The sequence below is a fragment of the Anabrus simplex genome, chromosome 6 (genome assembly GCF_040414725.1).
Source record: "Anabrus simplex isolate iqAnaSimp1 chromosome 6, ASM4041472v1, whole genome shotgun sequence".
Lineage (NCBI taxonomy): Eukaryota > Metazoa > Arthropoda > Insecta > Orthoptera > Tettigoniidae > Anabrus > Anabrus simplex.
This window is the reverse complement of record NC_090270.1, coordinates 250992857-251007566: the sequence shown is the minus strand read 5'-3', so window position 1 is coordinate 251007566 and position 14710 is coordinate 250992857. Positions and strand designations below refer to the sequence as shown.

Genomic DNA, 14710 nt, shown 5'->3' with positions numbered 1-14710 from the left:
CAGTTGAAGAGGCGATATAAAAATGACGGGGGTAGGCACTGTAAAATTCAGACGAAGTGGAATGTAAGTCACTAAAAAGAAGTAATGCCGTGCTGATGCTCAGAAGATTACGGATATATTATGAATAAAGAAATGGGCGATGCATCTGCAAAATCAAGAATGTATAATTTTAAACAAAGGAACACTACATATTTTTTCAAGTGAATGTATTTCTGTAAAGTAATTTTTATACATTACTGTTTTAATGTTATCAAACGTGTGATGACCATACACCTATGGAACTGTACTCTTTTTTTCATGTTTATTCCATTAAACATACAAAAATAATTTAAGTGTGTGAAATTTTGTTTTCAATTACTGTAAAACTTCTTAAGATTCCTTTCTGTGTTACAATAAAGATTTTTATTTGTTCTTTAGACTGCCTGACCATTTGTTTGTGTACTGACCGTGTCTGAGTCCCAAAGTGATGGATATGAGAGTGTCTACTGTACAGTATTTTGATATTGATAAGAAATATTTTTAGACTGTCTATCAGAAAACCATGGTGGTATTCAGTTTCAAACCAGGATTCATGCATCGATATGACAGATAATACAAGATCAGTCCAGAGATGCAAATAAAATGAAAGTAATAAATCAGTGCTGGGAGGGGTTGCATTACAAATTCCAATAGTCTGATCAGGGTGTTCATATCATTGACAATTTCTGGAAATGGGTTTTGTAACTATAGCTGAGTGGTTTAACATTTCTGAGACTCCATTTACAGAAAACACCCTTTAATGATGTGTTATTACTAGGGGTTCTTTTTTATGATGAATTCAAAAATCTTAAAATTTTGGTACAAAATGGTATTGATTTTGGTATTTTTGTATATTAAAACATAAATTTGGCATTAATTTGCATAAAAACCAAAAACATTACTCTTTGTAATATGAAAAAATTTGAACGGTGCTGTATCAGGATCACGGCTGCAAATTTTGATATAAAATACATGCCATGCGATAGGTATTGTTCATATAAGTTATTTAGTGAGTATGGGTTTCAGATTCTATTGCTGACATTTATTTAATTCTAAACAATTTACACATCCTCGAGACCATGGGTTACAAATCATTTTCCATCTGGGTGGTAGATGTGCTCGGCTTGGGCTCCGTTAGGATGGAAATAGTATCATGATGCCTCAACTTTTGAGATGCTATCATAAGTCTTTTTTCGACTCTAGATGTTAATTTTTGATGTTATGAAATATGACTAGCGGCTCTCTTATCTCAAATGTATTTGCAATAATTCTGAAACCAGGCTTTGCCCATGTATTGCAACATTTCACGAAGGAAATACATTTTTTTCATGTGTTTGCACCAGAATTTTCTCAAATGTTCCCTTTTTGAATTAATCATGCCCAGTTGAGTGATACAGTTACATGGTATGGCATTCTGGCTAACCTGACGAGTCGGGATTCAGTAAAATAAAATTCTTTCAAGGTCCTCCTATTCAATACAATAACATTTTATTGTGATTCAATCACGTCAAATGGTACTCGTTTCGGCATCTATGTGCCATCATCAGCCTTAAGTGCAAATTAAACAATTATATACATATGCCAAAACATCTAAAATATATTACTGTAATGATACACAAGATAAGTTAAAACTATGTTACAGTTGAATGCTGTGATATAAAATTCTTAAAATTCTGGCAATTCTTTTTTTGTTATATGGTCCAGCCTGTGTACATCCGGGTTAAGCAAATTTGTGCTGTTTTGTGCTGTCTATATGGGTGACACTTATTCACTTGATATTAGGTGGTTCAGGGAAGTTTAATTTGTCATGTAAGATCGTGATATGACTAGATGAAATTCCCACTTCAATTTAAACCTGAAGAAGAAATTAGCCAAGTTAGACGTTGGAAGCAATGTATGGAAGTTACAAGAATCATTAGAATCATTAAATGACAACTGACTCGCCGTGAGCAGCATGTTGAACATGTATGTTACACAGACGGAGCCGGACGAATGTGTGTGATAGCTAAAGGAGGCGAGGGGAAGGAAGGAGGCGGGGCACCTTCGGGGGAATGGAACTAAGGCGGGGCGGAAGGATGGGATAGTGGGGGTAATTGACGGGAGTGTGTTTTGCGGATTACTTGGAAAATAGAATTGTTTTTCGACAATTTGGTGTTTTTAAGCCAATTGATTAAAAGATAAAAAGGATGTTGGGTTTCTCATAAATTTTGTTTAAATTATAATTGGGGTTGAAGTACTGATCACAGTTAATGTAACAACTTTCGATAATATTCATGATGGGTCCCTTATTTGTTGTTTGAAGAACTTCCATATCTTGTTTGATGTCGGAAAATATATGATTAGTGTCGTGCATATGTTGACCCATTGTTGTGCCTCATTGCATTGACATGTTCTGAATATCTAATCATAAGTTATGTCCTGTTTGACCCACGTACGAACTGCTGCATTCATTACATTTTAGTCTGTATATTCCAGATTTGGAGTAAATATTGGGGGTATTGATTGATGTAGAGTTGTGTAAAATTTCAGAGGTTCTATTGTTTTCAATAAAATTCTTACGTTGTGTTTCCGGAAAAGGTTAGTGATTTTGTGGACGTCGTTATTATAAGTGAAGGTGGTTGAAATAGGAGCTTTTTCTTTTTCTTTTATAAGATTGGTTTTAGGCCAGTACCTATATTTGTTGATTATTTTTTCTATAAACAGCCTGTTTTACCCATTGAACTTGGCAATTGTCCGTATGGTGTTAAGTTCATTATCAAGATCTTTCTTTGTCATCGGTATGGCAAAAGCTCAATAGACCCTGCTGTTATATGCTGCACGTTTGTCAACACACAATCAAGTTCAACTTGCATCATCAACATAACTCCACCTTCTTCATCTAATCAAGGAAGCTATTTTAATATGGCATTATCACACCATTTTATGTGCAGTATGCATATAATTTTATTTGCATAGCCACTCGTGTTTTATAATTGGGCAGTTCTATGCATGTAACATTTTAATCTAAGTTTTAACTGGACTTCATGCTTCATATTATGTTCATGCTGCACCATTTTATGATTAAAGATTGACAAGACTCCAACACGCCGCGACACAACATTTAAAGGCTTTTCATTTACTTATTTTAACGTGTCTTCACCTTATTTTCAATGTTTGTAAGTGTGACTGAGGATGTCTCATAAGAGGACGAAACATTTATCACAATATAGTCTAATGTATTCTTTTCAATAAAGGCAATTACAGTATTGTAAAGGTGAATTATAAATTTAAATTTTCGCAATTTATTATGTGCAGTGGATATTCTGTTTTCAAATTCTTATATTATGAAGGGGCTCATAAAATGCTGTCCTCTTTCTCTCAAACACATATGTAATTACTAGAGCCCAGATTTCCATGCAAATGCATGTTTTTAAATAAGCTGGTTAAAATGCTCAAACTTTGCAAATATTAGTTTTATGGCTTAACGATTCCAAATAACCATTCTTTTTTCCTGCATGTTTGCATGTTTTGGCTTTTTTTAGGAGAAAATTCATGCATAATGCATATTTTGAAGATTCTGGATTTACTACCAAATATTTGGACGTTCATATTGCCTAATATGACTGTTCTTCCCTTTTATGAATGTTGGTTTGCAGAGTTTGGGACTCTGTTGTATACAAGGAAATTGATATACAAGGCACAACATAAAAGTTTATTATTTGGAAATTTTCATACAGTATGTACACAAAAGGAACGAAACTTGTCTTGATGTTTGAAGTGCTGCACACGTTCAATGATAACACAAATTAGTAGACCTAGGGTCTGAAAGTTATTTACATTAATATACATTAATATTTATATGTACATTGAGTTCTATCTTGATAAGATAAGCTGCTCAGATGAATGAATGTCCATGATAGTTGGACTATCTGTACTTGGTAGAATGACAAGTGGAACTTGTAAGTCCATAGTAGCAGAATGCTAGTTAGGAGATGTAGAACTTGCAAGGAACTTGTGTTAAAGTTCATGAGTAGCAGAATGCTAGGATAGGATGCACGTCGGCGATACGGGAGTTAGGATGCATGAGGCAATGTCCTGATGTGACACCTCCCGACCGGAGTTAGTCCACCTGTTCAGAACACTTATTTAAGAGGGTACCTCTGTGTCTGACATACTGTGTAGTCTGATCGCTGGACACACTGGGAGTGCCTGGAGAGGCGGATACGTCGCTCAGTTAATAGCGCTGACTGACGTCATAGACGATTACGTCAGTGCACTGCAGTCCACCTCGTGGTCTCTCGAAACGTTGATGTTGGCCGGGCTGCGGAGCACACACAACAGACTCTATTCCCACGTTATACAGTATCTCTATTTATGAGAGACGGTGGGAATGTATTCCTGGCATCCTATGTGACAACCTAATTTAGTACCACATAAGGTAGAGGACCTATAATCCAATTAACCAAACACTTTCTTCTTTGTAACTCCAAAATTCTGCAGGCCTACATCATACTGCTTTTTTATCTGGCCCCCCCCCTTGAGATAATGGTGTGTTATGTATGTTTATCAACAAGGCATGAGTCAAGCATGAAAACTACGTTCACGACATCAAGGCGAGTGGCGCATCTCTTTCTGTCTAATGCCTGCACACTTGAAACCCTTTAATAACCCTAAAAGTACTCGTCGGATTTGCAAAATAAGCACATTGCTGAATTTGTTGCGCTATTCTTAATTGTTATATTGGGTGAAATTAGTTTAATCCCATTTAAAAAACAAAGTTGCTACCGATTTCTCGGTAATTACTTATGTGATCGAGAGAAGTAGGACAATGTTTTATGATCCCCTTTAAACAGTTTAAGAATTTGAAATCAGAATGTCCATATCTTCAACGGATCAGAAGGTATTTGAGGGGGACAACTTAGCTGAATCACCTTGTATATTTAAAGTGCACAGCCCCAGCTTCAGTCTCCTTCTGATCTGGGAAAGAACAGACCCCTTGAGAATGCCAGGTGAAACTTTGGAAGCTACTAACTCTAATTGACCGCAGCCTGCAAGGTCGGATGATAATTCTTCTTTACGAGATGCTGGCCATAAAAGCCTAAGCTGTTATAATTTGTCAAGAAGTGTGAACACAGGTGGAAGCAGTGGTAGGAGGGCACATCCAGTGAAGTGAGAAAGGCCAAGTTAGTAGTTAATTTGATAGAACTGGCTTCATTGGTGGGGTCAGGTGTGACGGATGGATGAGGATAGGTTTCCGAGGAAAATTATGGACTTGGCTATGATTAAGAGAAAGAGGGAGAGTTGTAGGAGAGATTGGTTAGATAAAGATAACGGCATTCATGATTTCATGGTAAGGAGTGCAGAAGTAGAAAGTACTGTACCATACTGCTAGTTGCGAATAGTTATGGAGGCTTATTGTTTATTCACAGAAGCTTGATGACTGTGCTCATATAGCCGTCTGTAATGGAAATGTATATAATAACTGAAGTTAATGCCATATTATGTCCTGCTAGTGAATGGTGCAGAGTTAATGTGCCAAAGAATTGTATTATTCAAAAAATCTGCTTTTGTCTGTGAGTGTTCTGTAACTTCTTGACCCACCATTCCATGTAACTGGATGTATTTAGCCAGCCAATGTTATAGTTTTGTAAATTAAATACAACTGGAACAGTGTATTGAATGGTATTATATATTCTCATTAGGTTTATTCCATTTCTGTTGACATGAATGAATGAACTTGCCATTTCATCTGATAATGAGACTGTATGGGTTGACATTGTATGTTGTATGTCTCCAGAGTCTCCCCAACAGCGCATGGATCATATGCAGGACGAGCTGATGCAAGTTCAGCTAAAATACCAAAAAGCTCTAGAACGGCTAGAACGAGAGAACAAGGAACTACGTAAACAGATTCTGCTACGAAACAACAAAACTACAACCAAGAAAGTCAAGGTATATATAATTCAGTTTTATCATGTACCCTTTTGTCCCATCCACCAGTCATGTGACCATTGTCTACTCAGTATTGACAGATCAGATGTAAGGCTTTTCAGGCGTTTGCTCTATTAACCAGCGTTTCGTCTTAGATCTGACACTAGACTCATCAGAGTGGGATGTGTCGATCCTACCCACTGACGCTGGGGTGTATGCAGGTGAACTTATCAGAAGCCCTATATAAGAGGCATAGTCTGATAACTGCATACGGGAGATAAGACTCCACAAAGGAATTATTGCCTGCCTAGCATGGGTAACCCTGTCTCCTCACTTTCATTTTTCTATCCCACCACCCTTGGTCATCTCTTGTTCTCTTCCAACCCTTACAGTATTAGGTTTGTGAGGCATAGGTAGTTTTGTCAGTTTCATGCCCTTTATGACCCTTTCCTTTCTTTTGCCAATCTTTGTTCTTCTCTTCAGTTTATGCTTAGATTAGTGTTATGAGAGAATGGTTGCCAGTTGTACTTCTTCAAACAATAATCGCTACTATTGTGACAGATGAGAATATATGTTTTAAAAACATTTAAGTTCTTTAGGCTTTCTCAGTTGTGAAATTATCAGCATTTTGCCCCAGTGTAACAGTGAGCTAATCATTTGGATTGCTACACCTTTCCTAGACGCTGGCAGCTAGTGCGCCGTTGAGACACCACTGCAAGCCTCTTACGTAGGACAATGCAGTGATGGTGCACTAGGGGAAGCATGTGCCTTCACTTGTATAAATGCCTGCCTTTGGCCTTTATATCAAAAATAAGGTTCCTAGAAGGAAACTATAATTTCATCGACTGTAAATGTTAAAAACATTTAAGCTCTTTAGGCTTTTTCAATTGCGAAATTACCAGCGTTTCGCCACAGGAGAGGTTTAGCAATCCAACTCATGAGCTCACTGCTATATTGATCGAAATTAGTCCTGTAGTGTATTTTTAAAAACATAAACGTATAAATACATATATTTCTCATTACGTATAGTATTGATTACTGTATTTACTCGTGTATTAGACACCCCCCTGGCTTGTCGAGACAAAGAAAATTGCGACATATCTCGCATACCCCCCCAACGTAATTAGTAAGAGAAGAGCGATTCCGCTTCGAAGCGGGTACAAGCCTTATTGCAGCTCTGATGACATCACACAAATTTGTGAATAGATTTGTCTGTATGATCCGTGTAATAAAAATGCGTATCAAAGACATGCGGTTTGTCTCTGTTTTGTAGTTGAAAAATGTCCACCTCTGTAGCATAAGCCTGCTGCAGCTCTGACGTCGCACAAATAGTTGAATAGTTTTGTGTCCGACCCGCGCATTGCAAGCATGCATCAGTCATGCTATATGTCTGTGTTTTGTAGTTAAGAATATCCGCCAGTCAGTGTAATTAAGAGATAAAAATTTCATAGTGTTCCGTATTGAAGTGAGTTCACTATTAAGTTGAAAGAAGATGGTTCAACCTTTCAATACTGTTAAAATAAGAAATTAATTTTTTTTACATTCCTACGTAATTATAATCGGTACCGGTTTCGACCATTATTCTTGGTCATTATCAGCCGATCACAAATAAGTATTAAGGACAATGCACAGGTAAACAAAATATGAAGTTAAATACTGTATTCACGCGAATAATCCCCGGATATTTTTTAAAACAAACTGGGGCACGAAGTTGGGGTGCAGGTTTTATTTGCGTCGAGGTGGGCAACATGTTCCTGGCCCACCTAGTTTTTGATGTTAGGTGTACAGTTATGCCTTGTGTAACTGCAGATGGAATAAAACTGTCCACATGTCATATTTAAACGGAAAACTATTCAGACTTCTGATTATAAACTGCCTTTACATTTAAAAATAATAGTATTTTACAGAGTAATTTAAATTCAAAATTTCTCCGTGTCACGATAGAACAAATCTTACGGAACGTGCAGGGGTAACTTTCCGCACTTTCACTCTGTTCGGTCTGTCTATAGTGTGATTCATCGTTGCTAAGTTTGAGTGAAATCGTATATTCTTGTGTATTCGATGTTTTAAGGAACGCCTCAATATCGCATAGCAGGCAGTGTGCGGAGAAGCAGAATCCGCGAAGACTGGCCATGCTGTCAGTAGGCGAAAAAGCGAGGCTCATAATTATAATCAATTTCTACGTTCCAAACAATACTGTCAATGCTGATGAAAATGCTTTTTTTTTTTTTTTTTTTTTTTACTGCCAAGCCCAGATAGACTTGTGGATTTAAAGAACATGGGGTCACTGTACTGTATTACAATGCAGATGGAAGTGAAAGACTTCCTCCCTTCATCATAGGAAAGTTCGATAAGCCACGATGTATTAAGGCTGTCGGGCACTTTCTATGCAAGTACAAGGCATCTAAAAATGCAAATAGTACAGTAAACCAAAAATAAATCACTTGCACATGGGAGCCAGCATAATATGTCCTGGTCTTTGAATCATGCTTATTTTCTTTCATTGTGCGAGGTTATGTTTGCCATTGAATTATGAAGTACATTATTCGAATAATGTAAATGCACCTTGTTGGATACATTTCAGAAATAGATTTTTTTTCCATGGCATTTGAAAGGTTTAAAACTGTGAATCAATGTTAATTGCATGCACTAGTGGGTATCAGAATATTTTGTGATGTGGCAAGACTTGGCATTTCTGAATTACGAGTTGGCGGTTAATTCAAAATCACGTAATAACGTGGTTTTACTGTATCGCAAAACTAACATCCTACTTCGCCGGTGTGTCTGTTTCAAGTGTTTACATTGCATGAAAAGAATTATCCACTGCCGGTTGTTTATCTGAGTAAAATGATACCGCGTGTGAGAAGTGTTTTAGACGTGGAGTGTGACTAATTTGTAATTTAGGAGAAGATTCTAGTGATGGAAGTGACAAAGAATCTTCCGATCTGCACGGAATTGAGCCTATTGCAAGTTCAGATTAATGAAATACCTGTCATGTAAGTAGGCCTACTTGCTAATTTTCATGACATTTTATAGCAATGATAATGTGTTTTTATCATCTCAGGCAAAACAGCTATATCGTAAATTAACATGTTCATATTTGCGTAAAGAACACGTGGACCTCGCGGAGAGATATGAAATGTTTATTTATTCCTATGTTACTCTTTCGATGGAAAGAATTTTAATTTAATTTTTTTTCAAATAAGCCTTCCTGAAATTAGGGTGTGGGGATTATTCGGCGGCGGGGATTATTCGCGTAAATACGGTAATTCCATCAGTTGCTGTTTGTGAAGCACTAAAACACTTTAGTGAGCACTGTGTGTTGAAATTTCAGCCAATCACAAATAAGTATAAAAGACAATGCACAGGTAAACAAAATGTGAAGATTTTAATAATTCCATCAGATGCTGTTTATGAAGCACTATAACACTTTAAGGAGCACTGTGTGTTGAAATTTCAATGTTATGAAGAAGTCTAGGATCACATACATATTTTTCAGTTGCAGTTCATGAGGCACTGTATAATTTTAGAGATCAGCCCTGCGGTAAAAATAGTACATGCAGTTCTCCTCCATTGCGGGCGTGCCTAAAAAGAGCTGCACTACCTTGGGATGAGAAAACAGGTTTAGTTATGTTTCAATAACTTCAGGAATCTAACATAAGAGTTTCTTTAACTTAGATATATTTCTTTCGACAAATAATATACAACTACTGTATATCATACTATTTCACTCATATCAGCATTTAAAGGCTTGATACTTGAACTTTTTAAATTTTTTCATCGGGTTTCCATGAACTTTTGGAAGCACAGTGCTGATCGGCACATACGTCTTGCTATTCTTGAAGAACTTGCTCCGTACTACATTTACGTATTTGATATATGACTTCATGATTTTCAGAACTATTAACACGCAGTGCTGATCCCTAAAATTATACAGTGCCTCATGAACTGCAACTGAAAAATATGTATGTGATCCTAGACTTCTTCATGACATTGAAATTTCAATACACAGTGCTCCTTAAAGTGTTATAGTGCTTCACAAACAGCAACTTACGGAATTATTTAACTTCACATTTTGTTTACCTGTGCATTGTCTTTAATACTTATTTGTGATCGGCTGATGATGACCAAGAATAATGGTTGAATCCGGTACCAATTATAATTAAGTAGGAATGTAAAAAATTCACATTTCTTATTTTAATAGTATTGAAAGGTTGAACCATCATATATCTTCTTTCAACTTAATAGCCAGTGTAACTTAGTTAGCACAATTAGCTACTGTTCTCGGGGGCCTCAGTTCGATTACTGGTACTGTACTGCCAGAGATTTGAGAATTGTAGGAAGGATGATCTGCAGTAAAAATGATACATGCAGTTCTCCTCCATTGGGGGTGTGCGTAAAGAGCTGCACTGCCTCAGGAAGAGAAAACAGGTTTAGTTAAGAAATATTCGTAGTTGTTGCTATACTATAGCAGGCAAGATCATTAACAAAGTTATAGTTTAATATCTCGTAACTGTCCGATTCCATGGCTACATGGTTAGTGTGTTGGCCTTTGGTCACAGGAGTCCTGGGTTTGATTCCCGGTAGGGTCGGGAATTTTAACCATCATTGGTTAATTTCGCTGGCACTGGGTCTGGGTGTACGTATCATTTTCATCAACATTTCATCCTCAAACACTCCCGGCACTAAAAGCCATACGCCATTTCATCTCTTAACTCGGACCAATAAAAGTAATTTTTGGAAAGAAGTGCGTTTAAAATGTATTCAAAACAATTCAATCATAACGATTGTGTCACTCACCAACGTACCTAACAAATAATAATAATAATAATAATAACAATGTTATTGATTTTACGTCCCCACTAACTACTTTTATGATTTTCGGAGACTCCAATAAAAAAAGACTACTAACGTACAAAATTAAACATTATGATAATAAAACGCATTACTGCCACACCTATAGATATCCATAAAAGCAGCAAGTTTCCTCTTATTTATTTTTATTCTTTTCGTCGTGGAACTTCTTACACTATCCGGGCACTTGATAGCGTACCTAACCTAAACATTTATCACATCAGGATTTACCTAAACAGCTGTAATTGTGATAAGATAGACTGCATTGTTTAGGTTAGGTATGCTATCAAGTGTCCAGATAGTGCCAGAAGTACTTTAAAATAAAGGTCTGGCTTTCAGCAGCCAGTTATCCAAAGAATGCTTCCAGTTGCTATGTATTATTACATTTGGGAAGTACAACTCAAAACATGTGCTAGTTATCAGCTGGTGGGTTGGCACGCTTTCTACAACACGGTTTTATTCGGAAGGGGTGGTTTCTGCTACACATACAGACTTGGAACATCGACCACCTCCAGAAACCATTTGTGAATGTTGCCATTGATGCTTTCACGGCACGTACTTATAGACATGATACTGTATAGGCTTTTGGGCTTATGCCGTGTCAAGAAAATAAGGTGAAATTCTTTACTGCTCTGCGAAACTTAAAGAATTTCACCTTATTTTCTTGACATGGCATAAGCCTAAAAGCCTATACAGTATCATTTGTGAATGGATTCTCACAGTTTGGACTCTAATAATCAGGAACAAAACTATGGTGTTATTAAGTTTCAAAAAGACGTGATCTCGAATGCTCTTGATATCAGTGCATGGCAGTGAAGATGACGTCATTTGGATTGACGACACGCCAGTAGCAGGGAAGTTCGTGGCACAAGACGACGATAATTCAAATGAAATCGGTGATGAGATTTATCGTGTGGTAGGCCTACTGTTCAGCTTACAGAGACAAATGACTGGCCATTAAGTTCTGTTGTATTAATATTGCATAATGTGATGATACAATACCCTTATCAGTTTCCTCTATGGGGTCGAGTATGAAGTGAGACCAATCTTCATAGCGAGTTTTTACGACCGGATGTCCTTCCTGAGAGGAGTTAATTAGATGAAACAAATCACATTATATAAACATAAATAAAGCTGACTATATTTACTTTTTATGTAGCGTGTTCACCATTTATTGTCTTTAAATTTAGAAATACTGCCTCCCAACGAAAAAAGCCAGTAAAACTCAGAATACATTCATAAGTTTATTAAAGAATAGTGTAGAATGTTTACATGAACAATTTACAACTCTTTATAGCCTAGAAGTCATGAGTTCACTGCATAAAATTTGAGGTTATTGCATATTGGACACCTACTTTTTTGGATGTAAAAAAAAGGGGGGGAGGGGGGTGTCTAATGTGAGTAAATACAGTAGGTGGAAATATCCAACCTTCATAATTGAGAACAATAATCTTCATTAAACATTTATCGTATCACTTGCTCAACAATGGAGTTTCGAAATCTCTCACTAACAACTGGTCTGATGCTGTTATTTGTTGTGAGTCTGCCGTTATACTTTATCTTAGAGCCGTCCATAACGTCACATTCTTCTGCACCACTTCACTTGGTCTTTTGTACTTTCGGTTCTTTAATGCCTCAGCTAGTTCATGTACCTTTCCTGTCATGGTGCCTGAATTGAGGGAAGTGAAACTTGTGTCCTTAACTCTTGTGTTGAACCGGCACTGCTTGCGTAATGCTAGTAACCCTTGCCCACTTCTTGAGTCGACCAGGTCCTGCTGACAAGTTGCCTTTGGCCATCATTCTATTCATTTTATCTCTTGGTATTGAACTATACTGACATGGCAGTAATTATAATCAACCAGCCTGTTGCATGGGTTGGTCGCTGTTCCATAAGTTTAAACAGTGGACCTAGTCTTTAGTGATCTAACATTGAACTACAGGATGGTAGTATTCTTGGTGCATCCAAAACGAAGTAGGGGGTGTGTTCAGTATGCAGTAACCTCAAATTTTATGCAGTGAACACATGACTTCTAGGCTATAAAGAGTTTTAAATTGTTAGAGTGGTTTACCATTGTCTTCTCCCACCCAGTGGTCCTTGCTGTTGTAACCCATGTGATCATCCACCTCAGGCAATCTCCTATATGACTGCTGTCCTGTATAAGTCACAGCTGCCCCTAACATGGTAAACAGACACTGCTTTATGGGTTAAGTGGCTTCTCTCCTCCATCCAGGGGACCATCCTTTGGTCTCTTTAGGAAGTTAAGTCATTAACTGCTGCTTGACATTTGGTGTTGATTGCAAGTAATAAATTTCATGTTGGTTTCATATTGACTTACAAAAGCATAAAATTCTTTTTTTCTTTATTATGAAGGTCCATCCAGTACGTAGTCCAGTTTAGCTATTTAAATAGTAATGACTGGGTGGACCTTCATAATAAAGAATTTTATGATTTGGTGCTGAGTCGCTGGCAGTAGGCCTACAGTAAACTCTGTTACTGTAGCAGGATGACCTGGACAGACATTGGTGAAATTGTCATTTTTGTTGTAAATAATACACCACTCTCGTGTTATTATATATGGCAAAGAAAAAAATATATGAATAATTACAGCCTTACTTAAACAGCCAGTGTTACCCAAGATTATTTCCTTCAGAAGGTTTCTGTGCATTAAATCTTGAATTGTGTACAGCCCCAGCATTTGCCTGGTGTGAAAATGGGAAACCATGGAAAACCATCTTCAGGGCTGCTGACAGTGGGGTTTGAACCCACTATCTCTTGAATACTGGATACTGGCCACACTTAAGCGACTGCAGCTATCGAGCTTGGTAGCATTGATTTTTAACTAAAGTCTTTACCTGTTGCTCTGTTGATAGGTTCCAATATGAAGTTTGGTTAAAATGTCTGCCTGTGATGTAAATATTCTTCTATTTTTCCTTTTGATACTAGTCAAGCATGTACTAGAAGTGACTTAAACATTTTTATTTGTGTAGATTCAAGAACTTGAGTTCTTCACTGATGAAATGCATTTTGAATCCATACAGTAATTTCAAGTTATAGCAATCCCAGGTCAGCCTGGCATTTAACTGTATTCAAGTATGCCAGTCTTGGGTCGATAGATTTACCAGCATGTCAAAGAACTTATGATACCTTGGCATCTCCACAACCCAAAATAATAATGCGACATAAAATATTGTCATCCAGTTATTGAAATGGTCCACCTACTGAAATAAGTTTTCTCATATCTGGGAAGCAATTTCTCTATCTGCTGTGTCACTTTCCTGTTGTAAATACTGGTTGTTATTTCATATGCCCTACATTCTAAGTTTTTAAACATTAGATTACAGACTCTGTAGTATTATGTTGTTAAAAATTTTGATATGTTGATTCACATTGGGCAGTCTGGGTAAATAAAACTGTGTTGTGCCATGCAATATTGTAAAAAAAAAAAATTCTGTTCAGAATGTTCCATTTCAATGATAATTCTTTCTTTTGCTGAGAATGTGGTATATATAATGGTTGTGCCATTTATGTTATATGTGGTGGTTTGTCAAGAGCAGAGTTACTATTCTTGGATTTCATTAGATTGATTTGTCTACAATCTTTGTTTTGTTTGTTCCTGATATATAATGGTATACTTTGCTGAACTTTCAGAAATCGCTCATCGACATGTATTCTGATGTTCTCGATGAACTGAGTGAGTATGACTCGAGCTACAATACCCAGGATCATCTACCCCGTGTCGTCGTCGTTGGGGATCAAAGTTCTGGCAAGACATCTGTGCTGGAGATGATTGCTCAGGCCCGCATCTTTCCAAGGTACACACATCTTACTTATATCTGAAAGGGGATTGTGAAGTTTCATGGAGAAGGCATTCCATCAGTTAGCTGCAAAAATATAGCAGAATATACTTTAGGCTCAGGTATTGTTTCT

The 14710-nt window shown here is 37.0% G+C and overlaps 1 protein-coding gene across 6 annotated transcripts in view; it reads left to right on the top strand.

The window, feature by feature from the left end:
- Positions 1-14710, top strand: part of Opa1 (Opa1 mitochondrial dynamin like GTPase) — a 229102-nt gene that overhangs the window by 78622 nt on the left and 135770 nt on the right. For all 6 annotated transcript variants that reach the window (XM_067149273.2, XM_067149272.2, XM_067149269.2 and 3 more), the window contains 2 exons: positions 5795-5949; positions 14432-14595. In XM_067149273.2, coding sequence (XP_067005374.2) covers positions 5795-5949; positions 14432-14595 — 319 coding nt within the window. The remainder of the gene's footprint in view (positions 1-5794; positions 5950-14431; positions 14596-14710) is intronic.